Source organism: Tinamus guttatus, unplaced genomic scaffold (genome assembly GCF_059628265.1).
Source record: "Tinamus guttatus ecotype Peru unplaced genomic scaffold, ASM5962826v1 Tinamus_guttatus_pri_ptg000089l, whole genome shotgun sequence".
NCBI lineage: Eukaryota > Metazoa > Chordata > Aves > Tinamiformes > Tinamidae > Tinamus > Tinamus guttatus.
The window spans coordinates 4,142,795-4,160,852 of record NW_028288623.1 but is presented as its reverse complement, the minus strand read 5'-3'; the positions used below and the strand labels follow the sequence as shown (position 1 = coordinate 4,160,852).

General features: G+C 37.3%; 1 protein-coding gene across 1 annotated transcript in view; it reads left to right on the top strand.

Moving 5' to 3' along the window:
• CKAP5 (cytoskeleton associated protein 5) overlaps nucleotides 1-18,058 on the top strand; it is a 46,793-nt gene that overhangs the window by 17,435 nt on the left and 11,300 nt on the right. Inside the window, exons 11-32 of the mRNA XM_088520510.1 lie at nucleotides 88-252; nucleotides 1,163-1,291; nucleotides 1,868-2,050; nucleotides 3,037-3,150; nucleotides 4,498-4,608; nucleotides 5,834-5,926; nucleotides 6,233-6,418; nucleotides 6,921-7,015; nucleotides 8,490-8,547; nucleotides 8,629-8,754; nucleotides 9,072-9,208; nucleotides 9,375-9,549; nucleotides 10,064-10,177; nucleotides 12,244-12,372; nucleotides 13,121-13,315; nucleotides 13,943-14,078; nucleotides 14,965-15,053; nucleotides 15,847-15,957; nucleotides 16,234-16,359; nucleotides 16,912-17,061; nucleotides 17,463-17,666; nucleotides 17,923-18,058. Of these exons, the coding sequence (XP_088376636.1) occupies nucleotides 88-252; nucleotides 1,163-1,291; nucleotides 1,868-2,050; nucleotides 3,037-3,150; nucleotides 4,498-4,608; nucleotides 5,834-5,926; nucleotides 6,233-6,418; nucleotides 6,921-7,015; nucleotides 8,490-8,547; nucleotides 8,629-8,754; nucleotides 9,072-9,208; nucleotides 9,375-9,549; nucleotides 10,064-10,177; nucleotides 12,244-12,372; nucleotides 13,121-13,315; nucleotides 13,943-14,078; nucleotides 14,965-15,053; nucleotides 15,847-15,957; nucleotides 16,234-16,359; nucleotides 16,912-17,061; nucleotides 17,463-17,666; nucleotides 17,923-18,058 (2,962 nt within the window). The remainder of the gene's footprint in view (nucleotides 1-87; nucleotides 253-1,162; nucleotides 1,292-1,867; nucleotides 2,051-3,036; nucleotides 3,151-4,497; nucleotides 4,609-5,833; nucleotides 5,927-6,232; nucleotides 6,419-6,920; nucleotides 7,016-8,489; nucleotides 8,548-8,628; nucleotides 8,755-9,071; nucleotides 9,209-9,374; nucleotides 9,550-10,063; nucleotides 10,178-12,243; nucleotides 12,373-13,120; nucleotides 13,316-13,942; nucleotides 14,079-14,964; nucleotides 15,054-15,846; nucleotides 15,958-16,233; nucleotides 16,360-16,911; nucleotides 17,062-17,462; nucleotides 17,667-17,922) is intronic.

Sequence of the window (18,058 nt, the reverse complement as noted above, 5' to 3'; positions counted from 1 at the left end):
TTCCATTGTCTCAGAGTTGGTCTCTAATTTTGATCTATTGTTCCTTTTCTTTACCAAAACTAATAAATTCTGTATCCAACACTGTAGACCACATTGCAGAATATAAGTGAAGATGTGTTAGCGGTGATGGACAACAAGAACCCAACAATTAAGCAGCAAACATCCCTTTTCATTGCAAGAAGCTTCCGTCACTGCACAACTTCTACTCTGCCAAAAAGCCTGTTAAAACCGTTCTGTGCTGCCCTCCTCAAGGTAAAGTAGGAGGGTTGGTAATTTCTAGCGCTGACTTAGGCGGTACTGTTACAAAACATTGAACAGATGCTTCTGGCAAACCTTTATTGGCTACCAATGTTCTTATGAACTGCAAGTACTTTTATTTTTGTTTTATTGTTTATTGTTTGTTTTTATTGTTTTAAGCCATAGCAATCATGGAAGGGTTGGAAGGGACCTCTAGAGGTCATCTAGTCCAACCCCCCTGCACACGCAGGGTCACCTAGAGCACGTGGCACAGGACTGCGTCCAAGCGGGTTTGGAAGATCTCCAGAGAAGGAGACTTCACAATCTCTCTGGGCAGCCTGTTCCAGGGCTCTGTCACCCTCACTGTCAATAAATTTTTCCTCAAGTTCCTGTGGAACTTTTGGTGCCAATCACAGTTTGTGATTGTTGCCTGAAGTCCTGTCGGTGGCCATGACTGAAAAGAGGCCAAGCCCCATCCTCTTCACTCCCTCCCTTAAGGTATTTATATACACTGATCAGATCCTCTCTCAGCCTTTCACTTTCATTCCAAAATAACCCTTTGCTTTTTATTGGAATTTTCCCTAGCTTAAAAAGAAGAATTCTGAAAATGATTGAAGAACTTTAAGTAAATTTCTGTGGTATTACAGTATCTCTCTTCCTAAAAGCATGAATAATTTTTTTCTTTTATGAAAGATCAAAATATGTGAAAATGACTGTATCTGGAAAATAGGTCTGATCAATTCTAAGCATGAAGGAAAACAGATGTGGAAAATGACCTTTTTCTTTCTGCAACGGAATACTAAGAATTATTTTGTAGTAGCTATAGATTTAAAAAGAGCAAAAGATCTTTATACTGAAAATTAATTTAAAATCTCAACTAAATGTGAGCTGCAAATTGCAAAATACAAGTTGTCTTTCTCCGCAGCATATCAATGATTCTGCCCCTGAAGTAAGAGATGCTGGGTTTGAAGCATTAGGCACAGCCTTGAAAGTGGCTGGAGAGAAAGCTGTGAACCCTTTTCTAGCAGATGTAGACAAACTAAAACTTGATCGGGTAAGTTTGTTAGTGATATACTACTACAGACCAATGTAAAGTGTCTGTCTGTCTTCAAGGCTGTATCTTCTGTTTAAGTGATGCTTCCCATTTTTCCCCCCTATACACATGCACCACATACTTTCTCTATCTTAAACAAAATTTATAGGGATTTAGATTACAACTACATGGCCCAATCCTATATTATGAGGCAAGATTTGTTATTTAAGACTTGCTTTCCCATACTCATTTTTCATGTTTGTATACTACTGGGTGATGCTAAGGTGCTAAGAATTGCTCTTTAGACATCCACAAATATCTTAAAACATGTGGGGGGAGGTTGTCTTAATGGTTTCTCTATGTGTAAATGTACTTCATTTTGGACGAGGAAAATGATTATAGAAATACAGTGACAGCTAATGTCATTGACTTACTGCTACCAGAAGTAATACAGGGGAATAAAATTGTCAGGTGAACAACTTAAAACTTTACTTTTCTCTGGAATAATAAAACTTGAGCTATTATATATACACCTGTTGTGGTAGCTCAAACTAGTTGCTCTTCCTTTTCCTTTGCCCCCCAACTCCTCTTTGTCAGATTAAAGAATGTGCTGAAAAGGTGGAGCTGGTTTATGGTAAAAAGACAGGAGGAACGGCTGATAAAAAGGAAAGCAAGCCTGCTGCTGGAAAGGCCCCTGTTCTCTCAGGAGCTGCTGGAGACAAGGAAACAAAAGATGCAGTAACCAAACCAGGGCCAGTCAAAAAAACACCTGCTGCGAAGGTAAGAGCGATTGTTGAGAGATTGTCTGATAAATGATTATGAAGAATAGTTACTTCTGAAAGAACAAAAGTGGTCTGTCAAATGTCTCCTCCTATGCAGGAATCGTTGTTTGTTCTTCTGTAGTATTAGATAAGCCCAGCAAAAATATGGGACTTTCTCAAAAAGTACTTAAAGAGATAACATTTTTTTTGTCATCTAAACTGTTTTGTTGCTTCTGCTTAATACCAAGTTTTGATACTGAAGTGCTGGTAGACTGTTAGAGAAGTTCAGAGGAACCTCAGATACGCTTTAATAATATAGTAGTATTTATTTGAGTGAACTTTTCTTCCATATTTAAAAATGTTTTTTTTTTTAAAAAAAAGCAAGACCACTACATACATGTTGAGTATTTTCTGCAGTGCTGTTTTAATTAGCTACTGAATTGCTTAACCACTAGCTCATATTATTTTAAAATAATTGCTTAGATTAAAAAAAACAAACAAAAAGCCACAACAACAAAAACCACTAGGCAGTACTTATAGATGGTCTCTGTAATGCCCTGTTTTTTCCCCTGGCTGGGGAAAACAGCTGTAAAATCCTAGGAATGAATAGTAGGCTAGATCATATCTTTCACAGTTGACTGATACTCTGGAATCTCTTTCTAGGCTGCCAGTCAGAAGTTTAATAAGCTGATTCATGCGGTTTCATTTAGATATTGGTTGCATATTTCCTTACCTTTCTTAAACGCATGCACATCTTCCTTTTCATCTTTGTCCTGCTTGTCTTGTTATTGTACCTGGTTTCTGCAATGTAGTATTCAGAAAGCAAAGTGTGAGTTAAGCCATTGCAGAAGATGACTATTTTGCCTGTGGTAAATATGGTACTAGAGCGATAAGTCTACCAAATGTATTTCTGGCTACTGTAATTAAGAGTTGTGGTAAAATAAGAATTCCTTGGTGAACTACAGGCCTGTTTGATCCTGGCTAACTTGTCTGTTTCCTTTCTAGTCTGGTGGCCCGCCCAAGAAAGGCAAACCAGCTGCAGCTGCTGGCATGGGAGGTGCTGGGGCTAAAGGCAAGAAGGGTCCTGAGACAAAAGAGATATTTGAATCAGAGCTTTCAGTAAGTGTTTTGATATTTACAAAAATATGAAGTTCTGCATATAAATAGTTTTAGTTAATCAAATAGTGAGCTATTACAAGTCTTCTCACTCACCTTCCCCCCCCTCCCCCCCCCCCCCCAAAAAAAAATAAAAGGGCGGGGGAGTGGGGTGGGGTATAGGATATTTATCATACCAAGGCATTTTAATAAAGAATAGCTGAAACTTTTTTTTTTTTTGATATAGTCTGGTAAATAGACCTGTTCTTCAGGTGTTATCTGTATCAGCCTATATAAGACAATAAACAAGATGCCTTGCAATTGAGGATTGTCATGTTGTCTCTGAACTACCAAAAGCTGAGCAGGCCAGTTTAAATATAGTTCAGAATGCATGACTTGCTGTGGGTGTCTGCTGGTAAAATCCTAAAAAAATATAGTATGGTGCAGTTTACTTTGAAATCTAAAATAGAATGTTAATAACTAAATGAATTAATTTGAACCTCTCCCATTCTGTTCAGATTAAGTTACACTTAAAAACATTTGATTTCTGCATGTTAGTTGAGCCATGTATCTGTCATATGATAATGGATTAGGCGTTGTAGGTTCTTACCTTTTCCTGTACCCTTATGGTTGTGGAACCAAGTAAGCTAAGATATCTGTGGATCAAACAGTCAACAAAAAGTTTCAAATTATGACTATTCCCGTGCTGGGGCTATCTCTAAATGTTTTAGATTACTAATTATATTTAAAATAACTCTTATATACTAGATAGCAAACAGAAAGTATTTGTATCTGTAGGCAGTGAAGGATAAATACACAGTCCCGGAGAAGAATACAGACACTAGTGAAACAAGGGAAGCTTTTGTAATGATTCATGTACCGAAACAACTTAATCTTCATTTTGTCTAAGTGAACACGGAATATAGGGAGAAGACACAGCTCCCTTACTAGCCACTTGATTTGTTACTGTAAATATTTTTTCATATAAACTTCATGTAAATCTGATAGTTAAATTTTTTCGTAAAATATAAAATTGTCATACAAATCTTAGACTTGCTTAATTCTAAAAGTTGATAATGGCTGTCTAGTCTTATTGCAAGCTGCCTATATAACATAAATGGTTTTACATTTGGTGACAATTTCTGGTGCAGTGTCCCTTTGCATCATTTATTGGTAGAGGCTTCTCAAATTTATAAAATTAATCCAAAAACTTTCAACCTGCAACACAAAACTCTTCATTCTGTGGACTCGCTTTTATTTTGTAAGTGTACTGCATGAAAGAGTCATTGCATCGCCTTATTTGTTCTTAAAGCTGCTATGCCTATTTAAGAGAACTAGAAAGGTGTTAACCTTGTTCTGATCTGTCTGCAGATAGAAGTGTGTGAAGAAAAAGCTGCTGCTGTTCTCCCAGCTTCCTGCATCCAGCAGTTGGACAGTGGTAACTGGAAAGAGAGGCTTGCCTGCATGGAGGAATTTCAAAAGGTAAGTTTATTGTAGTAGGTAAGAAGAGATTTGGAGGGGTAAAAAAGTAATATTTCTTTCATGTTTTTAAGACTGGTAGTTCTTTTAATAGACATGCTGATATAGTGGTAGGACAGCAAATCACTTCAGTAGAGAAACAATTTTGCAAATTAAACATGGCTTATGTGGCTTAAACTATAAATGGTATTATTGCATGAAGACAGTGGAATTAGGCTTTTGATTTAGTGTAGATATGTGGGGCTTTTGTCTTATGTACTTACACATAGATTGAGGAGGTATGGAGAAGTCTAAAAAGTCAGTAATTCTAAAACTTAGTGTTAAGGATAACTATGTTGAAGCTTTTTTGAAGGTTCCTTTTGTTTTAATGAACTTTCATGACCTTGTAAGCAGGGTCATGCTGGTTGCATATTGGCAGTGTTTGGTATGATAGATATTTGACAACTAAAATACCACATCTGACTAAGATGCCCATCTTCACAGCTGGTAATAAGTGCTTCCGTGCAAGTAGTGCATCGTGTGTCACAACTTGGACATCAAGAATCACAAGCAGCTGTGATGTCAGGCCTGGCTTTCTTCTCAAAAGACCTTTGAGAGTTCACATTCAAAAATGCATTGACACTAGATGTCCAAACAGTTCAGAACACTGCATGCCAGTTGCTATAGAGTATTAATCTGTACTTTAAAAAAAAGGCAACTAAGTGAAACAGTATTTCTGAAACTGTGCCTGACTATACTGATGTGCTGATGCAGAAGACAAAATAGCTTTACTCAAATGTAAAGATGCTATGGTTTCACTGGAATTCATTCTATTTATTTTTGGAATGCAAAAATGTAAGACTGAACATCACCCAAATTAAGTTTTAGTATTTTGTTAATCTGTATGTAGTCACCATTCCCATGGAAAGCAATGGTTGCTTGAAAGCACCCACTGTAATGAATAGATTGTAGAACCATGAATGGCTTTCTTCTACAGATACTAAGCCAACATTTAAATGAGATCATTAAAAATAATAAAATTAAAAAGAGGGGAAGTGGGGTGCTTTGTAACAAGATTGTACTCAAAATTTTGCTATGTTTTCACAGGTCTAAATTGTTCAACAAATTTGTTCAGTATTAAGGATATACTTACAGGACTGCTGCGAACTTATATGTGCTTGAGGGGATGTTTTGTTTTACTTTGTGCATAGTTTGTGATCTACTGGCTAACTTAATATTTATCTTTAAGGCTGTTGAACTGATGGAGAGAAGTGAAATGCCTTGCCAGGCTCTAGTAAGAATGCTTGCCAAGAAACCTGGCTGGAAGGAAACCAATTTTCAGGTAGTACATTATCCTTAAGTAACTAACAGTCTGTTTTTTTTGCTACTTAAGCTAAACTGTTTTTTCAACTGAGAAAAGCATAGTTGCATATATATCACTGCCAGCAGTCTTAGCATAGTGACCACAGTTTTGTCAATTACACTATTATTCTGAAAGTAGTTTCTATTTCTGCTTAGAGCTGAAACTTAAGATGATGCCATTTAAAGAAAAAAATATATTAAATATATTGAAATATATTAAAACATGAATATCTTCATTCTGGTTTCTGATGTTACTTAAACATCGCACATGACTTGTTTCTTCCAGGTGATGCAGATGAAACTTCATATAGTTGCATTGGTAGCACAGAAAGGAAACTTCTCCAAAACATCAGCACAGATTGTGCTAGATGGTCTTGTAGACAAAGTTGGTGATGTGAAATGTGGGAGTAATGCAAAAGAAGCCATGACAGCAATAGCAGAGGCATGTCAGTTGCCATGGACTGCTGAACAAGTGAGTAAATGGAAGCAATATTCTTCCAGTAAAGAAAGACAGAAATATTATTCAGGTTATTTCTTGAGTCTGAGAAATAAATACTCAACCTCTCATTTTCAATGTTAGCTAAAACAGGTTTGTCTGTTCTCAAGGTTTCTGGAGGTAGATGTCTTTAATTTCTTGAGGTAGAAATTAAACAAGTTACTCTGAAAGAGGAAATAAGGAGTGACTTATTCACTCCTTATAAGGATAAGGATCAGTGACTTTCTGAAAAAGTGCCAAAGCAAGTAAACCTCTGATACAGCTATGTCTGCCTGCCTTTTGGTTCTTTGGTAACTTAAAATTCACTTTGGTTGCAACTGTGTTTTGTTACTGTGGCATAATGCTTTCCCTTGCTTATTGGCCCATCTGTCCTTGTTAAACTGCACTGCCCTGTCTGAGCAGGTGTTTTCATTTCTCTAATAGAGTGCTTTGTCATCTGCTCTGCCAGAGAAAACTCAGTTATTCTCTTCTGTTTCAGGTTGTAGCTATGGCTTTCTCTCAAAAGAATCCTAAAAATCAGTCAGAAACATTGAACTGGCTCTCAAATGCCATTAAAGAGTTTGGATTTTCTGGGTAAGCCTTTTAAGTAAACTGCTGAAACTTGCATGATAATATTTCTAATCTAGGACACAGAATCTGTTCTCCCATGTTGAATCGGTCTTGAGGAGTGTGAGTGCAAATATATCTGAACTTTTGTTCCTAAACTATGATGTCACCTCTTCTAACTGTGTTCTTCTAACTGTTAACATGTAAGCAAGATAAATAACACTAGCCATAGGATTCTGTATCTGTTATTACACTACTATTAGATATTTTATTCATCACTGAGCCCTCTCTGAAGAGCATTATACTTCATATGCAACAGGAGTGGGATGAACAAGTAATGATAATATTACACCTCTTATTTTCATTTTACTTGGATACACTTGCAGCCTGGTCAATCACTGTATTTTTGTAAACAAAGTAAAATAATCCAGAAAAGCATTTACCAGCATGCTTATTGCTCTCCTAGGGAAAGTTTTTTAATGCTGATAATCAGATGATGTCTCAGCTAACAAAGTGACTATTATTGCATCTGGAGTGAGGGAACAAAAATGGTGTCCTTAGAATTAGGATGATATTCCTTGATGTGGTGTTTGTTGGGTGTGGTGTTTTTTTTCTTCTCTCCAAAGCAACAGTCTCTTAAGTGTGTGGTTAGGCCTATGTGCTGTGCTGATGTATAGTTTACTCATGAGAATGGCACTTCGGAGCTGTCAAGTCTTTAAATACTAATTCATTTGATTACTCGGGCAGTTACTGTGCCTATTAGAATTGCTTTGGATGTTAATTGGATGGTCATGTTAAAGTTTGCTAAATAAACTCTCTTCAGTGACCTTTTGCATGTTAACATAAATTCAGAGAGGGGGAAAAATAAATAGCAGTATGTATTTCCTCCCAAGGTCATTGTCATCTTGTGTGGATGTCTTGCTAGATCCCCACTGTTTGGGACTATGCTCAATTTGTGTTGTGCAGGGATACAAAACTTTCATAAAAGCTAAAAGGAAGCAGCTCGTTTTCCTCTTGTGCTGATTTCTGAGGTGATGCAGAAGATTGAGTAATAATTTTCATGTACTTTTAGATTAGGTTTTGAAGAAACTTGTGCTTTTTTTCTGGAAGATCCTGATAAAGATTAATAAAATGTGCCTTTTAGGCACCTATCATACAGCTATATAATATTAGACTTACCCCTCAGGATTTGAGTCCTAGCAATTGTGTGAGTAATGTAGAATAAAACTCAACCACAGCACTAGCAGTCTTAGATATCAACTGTCGTTTCCTGGATTTTCATAGTAGGTGACTTCCCCCAAAGATCTTCATGTAGTTTTTTTAAATGGCTACCATCTACACTGTACCTGTGATGTAATTTTGCAAGTCCTAGTATCTACTGCTTTTAAGTTGCTTGTATGAATCTGTTTGTTCTTACTGTATTTTTTTTTCTCATGTTGGTGCTTCGTGCGTTACTTTTCATGGGGTGTACTTATTTGTTTCTTTTCCTTCTCTCCTCTAGACTGAATGTCAAAGCTTTCATCAATAATGTAAAGACAGCTCTTGCTGCCACTAATCCAGTGAGTAAATTTAAGATTTTAGTCCAGAATCTTTAGCAGTCCTTAATCTGAAGACCAAGTGATTTGTCATCTTTCTGGCAGGCTGTAAGGACCTCTGCCATTTCCTTGCTGGGAGTCTTGTATCTTTATGTGGGGCCTCCCTTGCGAATGTTTTTTGAGGATGAGAAGCCAGCCCTTCTGTCTCAGATAGATGCAGAATTTGAAAAGGTAAGAAGGGTAGTACTCTTTAAATTGAGTATCACTTACTATATGGAAACACCAGCAGCTGGAATCTGTAGTAAAATTATGGTCTAAACTGTTGTTTTGTAAGTGAAGTAGGTTTTGGAAGGCTATTCACCACAGTAGGTGCAAACTCTCTATTAATAGCCTTTTTTATGATAGTCTTTAACAGCTTTAAGTTATTTTGGAGTAATATTTAAGTCAGTTGCCCTGTGATAGCTTATTTATATTGTGCAGATATCGCTTTTTTGTATTAAGTGAAGAAATCTTAACTGTATGTTTCTGATTTTTGTACTGTTTTGTAGATGCAAGGTCAGACAGCACCTGCCCCAACCCGTGGCATTTCCAGGCACAGTGGGAGCAGTGGGGATGATGCTGAGGAAGAAGAACAGGAGGATGTAGTGAATGATGTTGTGGATCTCTTACCAAGAACAGATATTGGGTAAGTTTGGTTTCTGTAAGCTGAAGACATACTGCTGGTGCAGCATACAACACCAAACTGTGTTTAGCACTTTCTAATCAAATAAATCAGTGTTGTTAAAGTATGACTCGAATACTAAATAACACAGATCTAGGAAAATGGACTATTTGCCTTTTTTCTTTCACAGTGATAAGATTACAGCTGAACTAGTGTCTAAAATCGGGGACAAAAACTGGAAGATCCGGAAAGAAGGTCTTGATGAAGTGACAAGCATCATTAATGATGCCAAGTTCATACAGCCAAACATAGGGGAACTTCCAGGTGCTTTGAAGAGTCGTCTCAATGACTCCAATAAAATCTTGGTATGTTACTCAAAGTCCTGTTTGTAGCTTTCAGCTTAGAACTGAAAACAAGATATTTCTGAGTTTTGAATTTTGCATGTGATTCATGCTCATTGCTAATTGAAGTATCTATGTCATGAAATCAACAGTTTGAATCAAGTGAATTGTGTGTTTCCAGATTGCATGCTTGCCTGCTTTTCATAAAAGTTTGCTTTTGTGTTGTGCTGTACAAATACTTTCACAAAAGTCAGCTTCTGTACTCCAAATATAATCAATTGATTAAAAAAACTCCTTTTCCCCAAGCTTGAATAATTGCTCTGCTTGTGGCAAGTGGTGTGTTCTTTTTTACTTGACCTTAATTTTAATTCATTTTTAGCATAAAACTTGCTTGTGTGATGAAATAAATGTCTGGAGTAGGCATAACTGAGCAGATATTTATAAAGTAAAAATCTAAACATAGTGGTGTTCGTGTGACTTGGAGCTTTGGGCATGTCATTTTTAACAGTAGTTTATTCAAAACTTTATTTATGTGTAGGTGCAACAAACACTGAGCATTCTCCAGCAGCTAGCAACAGCAATGGGCCCAAATATCAAACAGCATGTGAAAAATCTGGGTATCCCCATCATCACAGTCCTTGGAGATAGTAAGGTAGGTTCTTTTTCATAGTTTGCTGTCTAAATTGTGCCTGAGGATAACTAGTACTGCTTGGGGTTTTTTGAGGTGCATAGTGAATTAAAACTTCTTTGGAAGCTTACAAAACTTCTCGGAAAAGTTCTTATGTACAGAATATAACACAAATGTGAATGTCTACCTGAGTGTGTATTCTGATTGATGTATGTTTTCTTGCTTGTAAATAAACCCAGTCAGTGTTGTTTGCCTATGGTAGTGGTGATAAGACAAGATTGCCAAGATTTGCTGCCCTCTATGCTGACACCAGTCAACTCAAAGGGACATTAGAACAACATCCAAAATTTTAGCAATCCCTTATATTGGAAGCCACCTTCTTGATCATTGATAGTAGAGAGATCATAGTGTAGTACTCTTCGCAAATTGTTATTGTATCATTTAGTTCCTTTTCCTCTTCTAGGATCCTTCATTCAAGAGCCGCTTTTCAAACAAAAAGTCACAAGGTCAAGAGTTACAGGTGTTTGATTTCACAGGAGTACATTGTGTGGGGGAAACTTAATTAAGCTTAGAATGGAACAGAGCCCCTACTTGAGCTTGGGAGCTTCTCTTACCTTTGAAGCTCGAAGCTAGCTAATGGAACTGCAAGAGTACAGGTTTAAGTTGTTGTCTACAGTTTCAGTTTGGTTATAGAAGTGGGAATGTTTACTAGCTGTAGAGCAGGCAGCACTTGTCGTTTCCAAGAAGACTACAAATACTTATTTACCTGTCCAAAAACTGTGGGAAGACTAGTACTGATCATATGGTTAGATAAAACCATCTTAATTCAGATTGTTTCCTAATTAGGGGTCTTCAAGAGCTGAGACTACATCATTCAGTTTCCTGTTTTATTCTCAGTCTAATCATGTGAAGAAACAGCAAATATGCTTCAGTTGTAAATGCATGGTTTAAGGATGAGACTAACTGTATTTATCCTGCCCTATTATAGAAATACATAATTCCAATATTTCTTGCACCCACTGTAGTGCTCACAGATGACTGTATACTCTCAATCAAGCCTTGTTACTGTAGTAACTTCTCTAGTAGTACTGCAATGTTTACCCAGTTGCTAGAGTTGTCGAAGATGAAGGCTCTTATTTGAGTTCTCCTTGCATATATTAATCCTAGATTCATGGAATAGTTAAGGGAGGCCCTACAACCAATAGCGTGAATCAAGACAGGCAAAATGGGGGTGATGGGAACTGGGACCTTTAGACAGCCTGCTAAGCACACATTTGGCCTCTGGTACTTGATTTGGATTTTTTCTTCAAATGACTTTAAAAATGGGACAGCATATCAGCAAAAATGCTGGTTGCTTGTTTAGACACCTGCCTGAATCAAGCAATTCTAAATGCAACTGAAACGTACTAAAGCTCTGTCATATCAGCAGCTTCCTTCAAAAATTCAGCCTACGTAGGAGTCTGGTCTGGTTTGTGCAGTCATGTCTGTACTGTCAGCATTATGAAGAAGTCAGACGTTTCAGTTGACACCTCCAACTGCATGGTAGCTGCTTCAAAGAAAGCAGCTTCTATAGTCTGTGTTGAAAAAAGGTGGAGACTGGTACTGGGTGGAGGACTCCTCTGTTCCTGAGTTTACTTTTGTTCATATGTGACCTAAATAAGAGTGCCCTGAAGCTGACAGCTGATTCCATAACCTGCTTGCCTTGCTTATGAATGTACATCTATCTTAACCAATATAAAAGTTATTAACCTTATTCAGTTTTCTTGTGAGTTAAATGCCCAAATCCTTATCAGTAAATGGCAGCAGGTACAAAGTGCTTTTCAAGATGACTCTAGATTCTTTCAAATTGATGGTAGATAAGTAGATTGTCCAATTCTGTGATTTTTTTTTTAATCTAGTAGTATCATTAAAATTTGATTTCTTCCATAACCTGCATCTTTTCAAACAGTGAACAAAAATAGCATCTCTGATGTGTTGTGATAAGGAAAGATTTTTTTGTTTAATTGAAAGGATGAATTCAGTACCTCTTTTGCTATGGTCTTCTGATTCATCTTGAAGATTATTCTTCCTAAATCTTGTTCTTGCTACAGAATAATGTTCGTGCTGCTGCACTAGCAACAGTGAATGCCTGGGCTGAACAAACTGGCATGAAAGAGTGGTTGGAAGGCGAGGATCTCTCTGAGGAGCTCAAAAAAGAAAATCCTTTCCTAAGGCAAGAGGTAAAGGTGTCTGTTATGTAAACTTTTCCTTATGTTCATTTAATCAAAATAACCATATTTCCTATGGGCCACATTTATCTAAGCAAATTGAAATTATAAAGCTATCATTACATGAGTAATCAATGAGTAACTCAGTGTTCATACTGACATAAAATTAAACCTTACAAGGTTAACCAGTCTGTCTCTCAACATGGTAACTAATTCAAATTTCAGTGCTGCCCAAATAAAAGCTTAAGCCTATTTTGAGCATTTTGAGCATTTTAGGAGCTGCTCAAAGTACGTGTGTTTCCCCTCAAATTAGGCACATGGTGATGAAGAACAGAACTGAATTGGAGACATTAATATAGTTGAGGTTCATAAGGTGCAGCTTAGCAGCAGCACCATGTAATTTTGCTCTTTCTTTCAAAAAGAAGAAAGAGCCTGGAAAGTCTTACCAGGCCAGGTTTCATAATTAAAAATAGCTGTGTAATGACTTTTTGTACTATTAGTACTAATTTTGTACTAAAAAAAGAAATCCGAAAACAAACCAAAAAACCCCATCATTTCCCTACCCCTGAAAATTGAAGTTGATGTTGAAGGGCCAAAAAAAAAGGAGGATTTTGTTGTTCTTTGAGAGCATGGTAGAAGAGGGAGAGGAGGCCCTTGCCTTTGTGTAGGAGTACTATTCAGACTTTTGTAATTTTTGCTAGATATTCCAAATACAGTGAGCGCTTCTTGATGAACAAATTTTACCTGAATTTTATTTCAGCTTCTCGGTTGGTTGGCTGAGAAGTTGCCAACCCTCCGTTCTGTTCCTTCTGACCTGCTTTTGTGTGTGCCTCAACTCTATTCCTGCCTTGAAGATCGAAATGGGGATGTACGTAAGAAAGCCCAGGATGCCCTGCCATCCTTTATGATGCACCTTGGCTTTGAGAAGATGGCAAAAGCCACCGGCAAGCTGAAGGTACTGCTGTCACTAAAACTATGTAATGCGAGCTTGAATAAGTAGATATTAACAAGTCAGTCTTGTGTCATGTTGTCTTGATTCAAATAAGTTTGTATACGTTGTTGGCAGGGTGAGAAGAGGAGCTGTTAGTTTCAGGAGGCTGCAAGTTGAAGTTTTTTCTATCTCGAAGGCTGTTGCCATTGCAAGTTTATCAGTTCAGGAACTTGATATTTATTCACTCTGCTCCTTCTTTGGTTGTGGTGGCAGGGAGGGAAATCTGCCTGTAGATGGCTTCTCTCTTAGTTATTGGTCAGCTCTTTGCCTCTGATCACATCTTTATGGTTGCTTCTGGCACTCGTGTGTATGTTATGGGTTCTTGAGTGCTGAATCACTTAAGCAGTCATAATGAAGTTAGTGGAGAGTTACCTAAAACAAATTTCTGATTCACCTGATAGTCCTAATAGGTTTGGTCAGAGAAACTAATGGAAAGGTCTTTTATTTCAGTATAAAATATGTGAAAATAGATACTTTTAGATTAGTATTATGGAAGATGTTAACTAGAGAATAGCTTATTTCCAAGTACTGTTGTTTTGTGTGTGTGTGGTATGTATCAGTATGATGATCTCTCCATATTTTTATTTCTAGCCCACATCCAAAGACCAGGTACTGGCCATGCTTGAGAAAGCCAAAGCCAACATGCCAGCCAAACCAGCTCCTATTGCTAAAGCTTCTTCCAGAGCGGGAGGGGGAGCAACTACAGCCAAATTCCAGGCTACATCAGGTAACCTCTGCAAATTCTGGGAAGCTCTGAGAAGGAAACTCTGCTTTTCTTTTCCCTAAGGAAGATACATTAAGAAAATAATACTTTACTGTTCAGTTATGTTTTCTTGAGTGCATGGGCTCTGAAAAAATGATGCTTAAAGATGGGATTTTATTTGCAGGAGCAAAATATTGGAGTTAGTGGATAAGGTTCAAATTGTAGTATTAAGTTTTATCAAAATAGTAAGTTGATTATTTGCAGGAAAAAGCTTCTAAAGGTATATGAATGACAGTAACTTCGTATGTAGATTTGGAGTAGCTTGTCCTGCTTTCCACGGGTTCGTTGGTCAACTTCTCTCTGAGGATGTCTACGTGAAATGAGGCTAGAAGGCTTGACTTGAGTTCCCGTGGCAAATTACGTTTGTTTAATATTACTAAGTTAATTTTAATTGGGTCACTTTTCTAACATAGTTCATTATGGGACCAGAATGCTTTTGCTGATACAAGAGGGGATGGCAGGTTCAGGAAACAGGGTGCATTAGAAGCAGTCTGCCTCTATTACTCTGAGCACTAGTTTAGCTTGCTTGCTCAAACTGGCAGTGCAGCTACAGCTTCAGACCTTAGGTGTGTGTATGTACCCTTTAAATTTGTTTCAGTAGCGAAAAGTTATCAAATGGGGACAATATTAATTCGTATTCTTAACTATGATCTTAATTCTGAAAGCTTTTGTGTGCTATTGTACAACTTAAGGAACTTCTTTTTTCATCTAAAATCCTTGTAGCCCTATGTGATCATGAAAGTGTTGTTGTATCCATGAACAGTTTTCTGTGCTTTGACTAGAAAAGTTGTGCTGAGCTAAAATGAGCTTGTTACTAGTTTTTTTTTGATATGATCTGTTATTTCTCCAGGCCTTGCTGAAGATTCAGGGTCCAATACCATGGAATCCAAGCCAGATCCCAAAAAAGGCAAAGCAGGAGGAACATCTTCTAAAGCTAAGGTATGCTGATTCCCTATGAAACCAGTCTTACTAAATGCATAGTTGTGGCCTGGTAGTCTATTATGGGTAGAAGGCCTTGCTAGAAACTGCTTTTACTGAGAATCGCTATGGTGGTCTGACTTTCTAAATGAGAAATGTTCTTTTATCATCTGCTAAGTCACTATCTTTTATTATTGCCTGGTTAGTTCTAAAAAGTCTAAAAAGTGTCACAAATGCAGATTCCTAAGCTGCTTATTTCATGCTCTAAGTCTCCTGGATCTCCTTGATTGGATTTGCCTGAGATTTCAGTCTTACCTTTGCAGTTCCAGTGCTACCCTTACTGCAGTATTTTTGAGCCTATGTATCAAAGAAATTACCATCTTTACAGTATGAAGGGTAAAAGGCTCTGTAGCACAAGATGCAAGAAGGCCAAGAAGATCATTATATGTAGTAGTAGCCTCAGCTGATTACGTTCACATTGTGGTTAGATTCTGTTACAATAACATATTTTTTTTTCTCTATATGAACTTAAATTTGACCTATGTGTATAATTATACACAAACATGCATTGTTCTCTGGTCCCGTTGCCTTCACTGTGGTGTTGGAGCAATTAGTAGAGGCCCAAATTCATGTCAGAGATGAACAGGACAAACCTTGAAGGATTTATAGCTTTACTTAAGTTTATGTAGTCTTCTTGATAAGAGTCTGATGGGAGAGTTAATGACTCTGCTGAACACATCAACATGGAATGGTAACTCTTAGGAGTAAATGTTATTTGTCTAACCACAAAGCCTTTTCTATGGCCTGTTTACAGCAGTCTGATGCTAATAGCAGTATGTCCAAGGGCAATTCCAGCCTGTCCAAAGCTAATACAAACCTCAGCAAAGGCAATACCAGTCTGGCAAAGAGCAAATCTATCAAACAGGTATCATGTGGGGTCTCAGGGATTTGTGTGGGTGACTGGTGTGCACTAATTGAGCGAGGTGTTACATTTCACAGGGTACCTTTGCACTTGTAGGTTTTGCTTCCACAGCAGCAGAGCACATACTTTTAAAGTTCTAATCAATATTATTCTTCCAGCTTCTGCCTGGCTCTTGTACACTTCAGCAGCATGAGGTGGGGTGGTATCTGCTGTTTGTGATTGCTTGGACTGAGGCGTGTATGTGTGTTGTGTTATCTACTAATACCTTGCTTTTTTCAGGGTGTGCAAGGGAAGAAAGTACCAACTAAGCCTAGTCTGAAGGAAGATGATGATAAATCGGGTCCTATCTTTATCATAGTCCCAAATGGGAAAGAACAGCGAATGAAAGATGAGAAAGGCCTGAAGGTGAGAGAACTTTGAATATCTTCACTTACTGAAGTTTATGTAATATTAGTTGAGTACTTTTATTTTTGGAGTTGAGAATTTTAAAAGCTTTGACTTGAAAATATTAGTTTCTATCCATCCTGTGGATAGACTGATAACAGACTCTCTCAATTGGCATCTGCTGTGGTATTGACTTAATTTCCTTATTTGGGGATCCAATGTAAGTACTTTCATGTACTTATTTTGAGCAGCACTCTCTATCAAGTGAAATACTCTCACTTAAAATATGCACTTTATTGATTACTTGCTAGGCTTATGTCTAGCTTAAACAACCACTTTAATTAGTAGTAATTCAGGTAAGAGCCGCAAGATAACCACTCAAGTGTTTTGGGTGTAAACAGAGATGAGCAAGTGCCGCTGCTTCCACTTTTCTAATGGAATCCTTTACTTGTGGATAGTAAAATGATTTTTGAAAGTAAATTGTAAAACAGGATTAAAAAGGTTATGATATGTAGACTCTTTCAGGAAGAAAGTATATTGCTTGTTTTGAGTCTCAAATGTTGCCTTCTGTAGGTGTTGAAGTGGAATTTCACTACTCCCCGTGACGAATATATTGAGCAGCTAAAAATGCAGATGTCCAGTTGTGTGGCCAAATGGCTACAGGATGAGATGTTTCATGCAGACTTCCAGCACCACAACAAAGCGCTAGCAGTTATGATTGAGGTGAGTTTGGATTGTCGTAGTAGATGACAATACATAGAAATATCTTTTGCCATGAAAGACCCCTCTTCAGTTGATTTCAACTAGATAATCTCTGAGAAGTTGGGATCATTGTGCTGTGAGGTTAAGACTTAAGAAATAGAAATATTTTCAGGAGAATGATAAAATTATTAGTTGCCCTTTGTGAGAAGGGTAAATTGGTTTCTTCACTGAAGACTTCACTTAGAATTTCAGAAATCTGTGTAAGGTATGAGTACTTTTGACTCTGCAAATTAACCTCTAAGTAATAGAAAATCTCATCAGGCATAACTCTTCTGTTTTTCTGTTCTTGCTCTTGAGCAGTATTATTTTGTTTGTTTTTAACTTTACAACCTTTTTTCTCCTTCTTTCCCTTTTGACTCAAGCATTTGGAGAGTGAAAAGGATGGAGTCATCAGCTGTCTGGATCTGATTCTGAAGTGGCTTACCCTGCGTTTTTTTGATACCAACACAAGTGTTTTAATGAAAACACTTGAATACCTTAAATTGCTTTTCAATTTGCTGAGTCAAGAAGAATATCACCTTACTGAAAATGAAGCATCCTCTTTCATCCCATATCTTATCCTAAAGGTACTCTACATCTTTACATAAATTAACTTTATTTTTCTTGAGGAATATAGGAGAATGCTATTTAACACTGTAGAAATTTCATTTATAATGTATGTTGCCTGTTTGCCTTTAAAAGATATTTATCGTGAGGATTTTTTTCCTCTGAGAATGACTTTAGCTTCTCTTAAGTTTCCTGATATTGGTGATTAATCTGAATAACATTATTTCCTGTATTTCTTTTATTTGATCTGTGTGGCTTCTTTTCACTGCCTCCTAGGTAGGAGAACCAAAAGATGTTATCCGCAAGGATGTGCGGGCCATCCTGAACAGGATGTGTCTCATATATCCAGCCAGTAAGATGTTCACGTTCATCATGGAGGGGACAAAATCTAAAAACTCAAAACAACGTGCAG